Here is an 8,764-nt window from a genome sequence, read left to right as displayed (position 1 = left end):
CCAGTCCAAGCATCAGCCCTCATTTCTGTCTGTGCTCCCGCTGGTTAATGAGGGATAACTTCAGCCCCCACTCCCCCTTGCAAAAGCACATGGGGCTGTCACCCTTCCTGGCCCCAGGGGCAGCTGCTCATACTGGATCCTTCTGGTAATTATACACACAAACACACACACACACACACACACACTCACACGCACTCGCACACATACACACAGAGGCACTTCCAGCTGATGCTCTTGTCACTGGTAATTGGGCACAGGTGCACCAAGGGGGATTCTTCTTCCTCCAGCCTTGCCCAGGTATCCACATATTGCATTTCATTCTAAGAGCCTATTGGCAGAGCTGTGCACTGGCCGGACAGGTAAAGCTAGGTTCTTATTTCCTTCCTCTGTTTGCACGCTTTAGCAGATGATTTCTGGGGAGCATGTTTCTGGTTGGGCTGCTGGCTTACGGGGAGAGGAGGTTGGAGAGGAGAGGAACTCTCCTGCCAAGCCTCCTCTGCAGAACTTCCTTCTTCTGAACCCCTCGAACACCAGCTTCCAAGAAAGAAGACTGGGGTTCAGCCACACCCACACGTGTGCTCGGGGATGACCCCAAGGATGGTCGCACTCTGTTTGAATCACCATGTGATGTTTCTCTCTGCTTATTTCGAACCAGTGTTTTCCCTCTGAGTTTGCTGGCCTGCCCGGAACCGGTCCGTTCTGTCCCCGTCATGCCCACCCAGCTGGAGATCGCCATGGACACCATGATTAGAATCTTCCACCAGTACTCTTGCAAGGAAGGGAACAGATTCAAGCTCAACAAGGGGGAACTGAAGCTGCTGCTACAACGGGAGCTCACGGAATTCCTCTCGGTGAGTCCGTCATCTCTGCCTCATTTGATCCAAGGCGCATGAGCGGAAGAGCCAGGGCCCTGCCTCTGTCCCCTTGGATGCTGCCACTCAGTCTATTCTGTATTCAAGTTCAAAACAGAGGAGGTGCTGGGGAGGAAGCTCGCATGCCTCTGCCTGCACTCAATCCCTGCTCTCCCTGTCCTGTCCTGCCCTCCCTTTGTTCATCGATTTTGCTTGATTGGACCCAGTAACGTCTCCATTGGAGACTTTGTTGTTACTGTGTTTGGCATATCGAATACATCACGGGTAGCTTGCCAGGCTCTGCCGGGCGGGTGAGATACTCTCCGAGAGGGGCGGAGAAATCGAACTCGGGTGGGCCATGTTGGCTGCGTGCAAGGCAAACGCCCTACCATTGTGCTATCGCTCCAGCCCCCTGCTATCCCTACTCCTTAAAAATTAAAAACAAATGCAGGAGAATCAATAGCTAAAGATCTTTTATTTTCTATGTAGGTAAGCTTCTAATATTTTCAGTACAGCCCATAATTACAGCTTCACAGTGTTTTAAATTATATCTGAGTCTTCCATCAATTAAATATCCAGGCACAGCGTCTAAGAATCGTAGCTAGTTATACCAGGACCGAGAGCTAGTTACACTAGTTACACCAGAAGTTTGCCCAGCTCTCTGTGAAGTTCAGATTGTGTATTGGGTCAGAACTTAGAAATCTTTGTTAGCCAAGCACAAACTAACTGGGTTGGATGGGAAAAGTGTCTGGACAGTATTTGGTTAGCTACTTAATAGATTTTCATTACTACGTCACAGGTTGCCCTGTGAATCTATTTGAGAAGCCTTACCTGTTTGTTTCTGCTGATGTCTAGGGATTTGCCTTGAATTGATTCTAGCAGAAGCTCGCCTATTCTACTTGAACCACGTGGTTCTATACTAACCTTATGTTAAACTGTGATTTTTTATTGTTGCACTCTTTTCTTCCCACCTCTATGGGATAAATTTAAATTATCTTGGAAGGTGCTAGGGATTAAAACTCAAAGCCCCATACGTGATCACTGAGTTATATCAGAAGCCCCAGAGTACTTGTTGTTAATGGTAGTGTGGTTTGCGGCCACTCCTGGCTGTGCCTAAAGATTTTTCCTGGCTTTGTGCTAAGGGGTCACTCCTGGCAGGCTTCAGTGGACCATATCAGGTGTCTAGGATTGAACCCATGTTGATCACATGCAAGGTAAGTGCCTTACCATCTGGACTCTCTTCGGCCCCTATTTTTTTTTAAGCATAGTAATTCTTTACTTTCTTTTTTTTTGCCTTTCCTCTTTTCTCCCCCAGCCCAGACGAGGGCTCTAGCCCACTCACCAGATACACTTAAAATGTAAATACCTAGCATAGTAATTCGTTTTTTAAAAATTTTTATTAGTGAGACATCATGAGGTACAGTTGTAGACTTACAAATTTTTGTGCTTGGGTTTCAATTATACAATGATCAAATACCCATCCCTCCACCAGTGCCCATTTCCCACCACCACGGATCCCAGTATCCCTCCCACCCCCCATCCCCCCAGCCCACCCTGTCTCTGTGGCAGGGCATTCCCTTTTGTTCTCTCTCTCTTATTGGGTGTTGTGGTTTGCAAAAGAGGCAATGGGTGGCAATCATGTTTGGTCTATAGTCTACTTTCAGCAAAGCATAGTAATTATTTACAATACCTTTTACATTATTTTTAATGTCTCCAGGAACTCGTCGGTTGGTTGGTTCAGTTTGGCTACTAGATCATATCACATGTAGAATGAGAAACATAGTAGATCAAATGGCACATTGATTTATTCAAGGGAAACATGTCATTTTTTTTAGCAAGTCGGTTTTGTTGGGACTGGAAGATAGTAGAGCTGGTAGGATGATTCCCTTGTACCACCCCCTCTCTGAGCCCAGACCCCTTTCTCTGAACCCCTTGCTTTCTCTCTAAGCAGAGACTACAGTCATGCCTTCATTGGGTCCTTCTTCTTTTGTGTATCAGATATTGTATTAAGTGAGGCTGCAGATACAATATTTAGTCCCATGCAATATCTGGGGCAACCATTTTTTAAATTTAATTTTATTTTTATAAGGTTGTTCACAACCATTGATTACATTTAATATTCAAACACCAATCCTACCACTATTACACCTTTCTTGGACAACCTTATGGTAAAAATGTTCATCTGAAATTCACACTTACCTGAAAAGCCTGTATTTTGAGTTTCTAATAAAGTGTTATTGCCCAAGCACTTGAGAATATGTGTGAAGGCTTAACTCTTCAAGCCTGTGTTCTCCCTCGAACACATATCTCACTTGTTTATCTCGAGACGGTTGGCTTGTTTCCATTCCAGAGAAGTCTGTGTTCTCTCTCAAACGAGAACAGCTCCCTCTCTCTGTCCTCACATCTAAATAAGAGTTTTTTCGTCTTTTTAAAAATTTTATTTATTTTTATCGAATGACCGTACAATACAGTCTCAAAGCTTTCATGATTGAGTTTCAGTCATACAATGATCAAATACTCATCCCTCCACCAGTGCACATTCTCCACCACCAATGTTCCCAGTGTCCCTCCCGCCAACCCTGATCCCATCCCTCCCCCTGCCTCTTGGCAGGCACCTTCCTTCTTTCTCTCTCTACTTTGGGCATCATGGTTTGCAATCCAGATACTGAGGGTCCATCATGATGGGTCCTTAGTCTACTTTCAGCACACATCTCCCATCTTGAGCAAACCCTACACATAAATAAGTTTTAATAAAATGATCTTGCTTCACCATTTTGCCTCCTCCTGAAATTCTTCTCTGTGATGGGAAGGTGACAGATGCAAAGCACCTGTGCCAAGGCTGAGACTGACCTGATCGAGGCCAGGCATTTCCCCAAGAGCTGGTGGCCAGGTGGGTTGAGCAGTGAGTTGGGAGCACTCTTTTCTTGAGTCTACCGGTTTCTGTGCTCCCCACTTTAAGTGCCACTGGAAATAATAAAGTACAATTTCTTTTTTTAATTTATGAGTTATGTCCAGTTTAAGAAATTAGGGGACCTGAGTGATAGTAAAAGGGCTAAGGCACTTGCCTTGCATGTGGGCAACTCAGGGTTGATCCGTGGTACCCCACATGGTCCCCTGAGCCCTCCAGGAGTAACCCCTGATTCAGAGTCAGGAGTAAGACCTCAGAGCAGCCAGGTGTAGCCCCAAACCAAAACAACAACAAAGAAATTCAGGGGCCAGAGAGCTAGTACAGTGGGTAGGGTGCTTGCCTTGCATGCAGCTGACCAGAGTTTGATCCCCAAAGTCCCATATGGTTCCCAGAGCATGGCTAGGAGTGATTTCTGAATGCAGAGCCCAAAGTAACCCCTGAACACTGCCAGATGTGGTCCAAAAACAAATTTTAAAGGTTTTTCAAAAGGTTGGAGGGATAGCACAGCGGTAGGGCATTTGTCTTGCAGGCGGCTGGTCTGGCTGAGCCGGGTTCAATTCCTCTGCTCCTCTTGGAGGGCCCGGCAAGCTACCGAGAGTATTTCACCCACACGGCAAAGCCTGGCAAGCTACCCATGACGTATTCAATATGCCAAACACAGTAACAACAAGTCTCACAATGAAGACGTTACTGGGCCTGCTTGAGTGAATTGATGAACAATGGGAGGACAGAGCTACAGTGCTTTAAAAAGAAGAAATAATTACTTAAGGTATAAAATAGTATTGTCTTGTCCCACTCTCTATCTGACTATAAACCTATCTGTTTTGTATAAACTCATCTAATCATTTAATGTTTTTCTAGTTGTGAAGTGCAGGTTACCAGTTTCAGGAATCCTTGAATAAAGCCAATTAGATCTCTCTTTAAAAAAAAAAGGTAGTTGGGGTGGGGGCAGTAGAGTGATAGTACAATGGGTAGGGTGTTTGCCTTGCATACGGTTGACCCAAGTTTGATCCGTAGCATGCCATATGGTCTCTTGAGCTCACCAGAAGTGGTCCCAAGGTGCAGAGCCAGTGTAAGCCCTGAGCATAGCAAGGAGTGGCCCCAAAGCAAACCAAAAAAGTGTGGAAATGTTCAAATTTGTGAGGAGGCATTATTTTTCTTATTTGTCACTGTCACTGTCCTCCCGTTGCTCATTGATTTGCTCGAGTGGGCCCAGTAACGTCTCCATCGTGAGACTTGTTTGTTACAGTGTTTGGCATATTCAATACGTCACCCGTAGCTTGCCAGGCCTTGCCATGTGGGTGAGATACTCTCGGTAGCTTTCCAGGCTTTCCGAGAGGGGTGGAGGAATCGAACTCGGGTCGACCATGTTGGCTGTGTGCAAGGCAAACGCCCTACCTGCTGTGCTATCACTCCAGCCCGCCTTATTTGTAAATAGTGAAAATTTTACATATTAAATTATTTGCTCAGTTTCACAGTTGATAACATGGCAGAGCTATTCACACATACAGACACACACATATGTATGTATATATGTATATATATATATTTGTATATAAATAAGTCATATTTTGGGGACTTCAAAGCTTCTTTCTTCCATAAGTCCTGGTAAATAACTTCCTGTATCCTCACCCCAATATGTCACACGTTTAGCATCCCTGGCTCCCTGAGCTGAGCTGCCATTTGCTCTTTTGCGGATTTAGGTCAGAGCAGGGCCAAGGGCTCATTCAGAATTTGTGCCTGGCTCAACCCTTCCTTCTACACCCTGCACTGATTTCTGTCGACAGGCTCTTAGTAAAATGGACTATAGAGAATTTTTTAGTGTCACAGTGACCCCCCTCAGTCTGGGAGTTATAAATGTTCTTTTTTTTCCTTTTAGTGTCAGAAGGATCCACATTTGGTGGATAAGATAATGCAGGACCTGGACGCCAATAAGGACAACGAGGTGGACTTTAATGAATTCGTGGTCATGGTGGCAGCTCTGACAGTCGCTTGTAATGACTACTTTGTAGAGCAGTTGAAGAAGAAAGGGAAATAAAATTGTTACCTAATATAAAGCCATAAATATGTACATCCTTACTTATTCCTCACCTAAACCCTTTAGCTCTAAAGTTACAAGAATGCCTCTGAAGGGAAAATAGGCATATGATTAATTGCTGATATTAAGAAAAGATGTGTACCTTAATGTATCAAATCTTAGGATAATATTCCAAATCTTATATGGCTGCTAGAAAATTTTCTGCATTATTCATGATGCATTTTGTTGGTGGTGGTCTTGAAAAGAGAACATCAGAAAATTATGGCTATTTTCAGATGAGACCGGAACTTAGCAAATGTCTAATAGACCTTATCCTTAACTTCTCTGGGGATTTCTTACCTTGGTAAAGAATTAGGTGGCTTCCCCACGCCTCTTAGACTCCAGATTTCAAGGGAAAATAGTTGTCAGGGACTGTAAGCAGAAAGGCTAGTCCACAGAAGAAAGTGGTTTTCCAGTGAGTGGGGGCAGGAAGGATAACTTCTGGCCTGGTGCTTTTGTACTCCCCCTGCCTGGTCCCTTGGGTCAGGTAATGGCAAGGCAAGAACTTGCATGGCTTCACTGAGTCTCCCCTGGGGATGGGCAGCAGTCACTGGGCTGGTGCCTGGGGCTTCCTCGCTGTCCTGTCTCTCTAGTATACACCTACCTTGTGGTCCTGCATGCTCAATAAAAGACTTGCACATGAATCCTTGTCTTGGGTTTTGCTTGGGGTCAGGGATTCAGACTATGACAGATCCTCTGGCATATTTAAGAAGGGGGATGGCATATGTATGATTGGGCCACATCTGGCATAGCTCAGGGAAGATTCCTGGTTCTGTGATCTGTGCTTAGAAGCCACCGTGCCTGGTAGTACTCGGGGGACCACCCAAGCCAGGGTTAGAACCAAAGTCACAGCTACATGCTAAGCAAGTGTCTTGATTTTGTGCACTTTATATCATTTGCTTGATTTTTTGGGGGCCACACCTGATGGTGCTCAGGGCTTTATTCTGATTTTGGGCTCAGGAATTGTTTCTGGTGAGGCTCAGGGGACCATATGTCATGCTAGGGATCAAACCCTGGTTGGCTTCAAGCAAGACAAGTGCGTTACCTGTTGTACTATCTCTCTGGCTCGATGTCACTTTTTCTTTAATAGAATAGCTCTCTCCTCTCTCTCTCTCTCTCTCTCTCTCTCTCTCCCCCCCCCCCCTTCATTTTTGTCTTTCTCAAGCCAAATTTGAGAAAACAGGATGGGAGAGGGAGAAGCCAGCAGTTCAGAGGAGACTTTTCTATTTTAAAATGACACATAAACATACTGAACAAGTGCTGCACATTTCTCAGGGACTTTGAGATTTTCAGGCTCACATGGCCCAAAGTTTATTTATTCTTAAATGGGTTACCAGGGCTGAAGAGCAGCAGATAATACACGTGCCTTGCATGCAGTCAACTAGGATACGATCCCCAGCACCCCATATAGTCCCCTGCCTCGCCAAGAGTCATTCCTGAGTGCAGAGCCAGGAGTAAACCTGGAGCACTGCCAGGTGTGGCCCCCACCAGGAAAAAAAAACCCAAAACAAATAAATAAAATGAGTCACCAATACATGTAAAGTCCAAATTATTATCACGTTCCATTAGGAAGGATATTCTCCAAAAAACAAAAAGAAGTGTTGGTGGGGCTGGGGATGGAGTGGGAATGTTCACTTCATGGTATTCCTACAACCAATCAAAGGTGAGGAAAAGCAGTTTCGTGTCAAATTAGATTTCAAATGAGTTAGACATACATGATGTGTCAAATGCTCTTTTCTAGTAAAGGCCTGTGTGTGTGTATGTGTGTGTGTGTGTGTGTGTGTGTGAGAGAGAGAGAGAGAGAGAGAGAGAGAGAGAGAGAGAGAGAAGAGAGACAGATAGACAGAGACAGGGAGAGAGAGGAGAGTTTGCGTTTTTGGTACATAAAATAAGTTTGTAGTAACCAAATCTTTTATTTCTTCTATGCAGAAGCTTTGATCTTTGCATTTGCTGGAGTTTAAATCCACTTCAAACAACCTTCAAAGGTTGTTCTGTGAACTTCTGTGAACAGTCATCTTTTTGATATTTAACGTATTTCCTATATGGCTATTGGAAGAGACAGATAATGAGAAATGGTAATTTAGATCTGCTCAGTGCCTTGGGTTTGAGCTATGGCTGACAATGTAGATACAAAGTATTTTATTTTATTTTATTTTATTTTTGCATTTTGGGTTACACCTGGCGATGCTCAGGGGCTATTTCCTGGCTCTGCGCTTAGAAATCACCCCTGGCAGTGCTCAGGGGACCACATGGGATGCTGGGAATTGAACCTGGGTCGGCCATGTGTAAGGCAAATGCCCTACCCGCTGTGCTATTGCTCCAGCCCCAGAAAGTATTTTAAAAGCAAATCAAAACCACAGATTCTCTCAGTGGCAGAGCGCTTGCCGTACATGTGGGAGCTCTAACATGAAAGAGTAGGACCAACAAAACAAAACAAAACACCAAAATCTTTTTTTTTTTTTTTTTTTTTTTTTTTTTCTTTCTTTTTTTTTCCCCCCTTTATTTTATTTTATTTTTTTTAAAGTTGTAGATTTACAATTTTTTGTGCTTTGGTTTCAATTATACAATGATCAGATACCCATCCCTCCACCAGTGCCCATTTTCCACCACCATGGATAATATCCCTCCCACCCCCGTCCCCCCATCCCCCCCTGCCTCTGTGGCAGGGCAATCCCCTGTGTTCTCTCTCTCCGTTTGGGTGTTGTGGTCTGCAAAAGAGGCATTGAGTGGCAAACATGTTCAGTCCATAGTCTACTTTCGACATGCATCTCCCCTCCTGGGAGGATCCTCCAAACATCCTTTATTTGGTGCTCCCTTCTCTATCTGAATAGCCCTTTCCTCTAGGATACCCGGCTGGCCTCTAAGTTATGGAGTAATCCTCCTGGTGCTGATCTCAGCTATTCTTGGGTATTAATCTCATACTTTGTT

The 8,764-nt window shown here is 44.6% G+C and overlaps 1 protein-coding gene across 1 annotated transcript; it reads left to right on the top strand.

Moving 5' to 3' along the window:
- The first annotated feature begins 710 nt into the window (after positions 1–710).
- On the top strand, positions 711–5,797 carry S100Z (S100 calcium binding protein Z). Its single transcript, XM_056112670.1, has 2 exons — positions 711–851; positions 5,639–5,797. Exons 1-2 carry the CDS (start codon positions 711–713, stop codon positions 5,795–5,797), a joined length of 300 nt encoding a protein of 99 aa, XP_055968645.1.
- Positions 5,798–8,764: the final 2,967 nt, after the last annotated feature.

Source organism: Sorex fumeus, unplaced genomic scaffold (genome assembly GCF_029834395.1).
Source record: "Sorex fumeus unplaced genomic scaffold, SorFum_2.1 ptg000018l, whole genome shotgun sequence".
Taxonomy (NCBI): Eukaryota; Metazoa; Chordata; class Mammalia; order Eulipotyphla; family Soricidae; genus Sorex; species Sorex fumeus.
The sequence above is the reverse complement of the archived record's forward strand: the minus strand, read 5'-3'. Positions and strand labels throughout refer to the sequence as shown.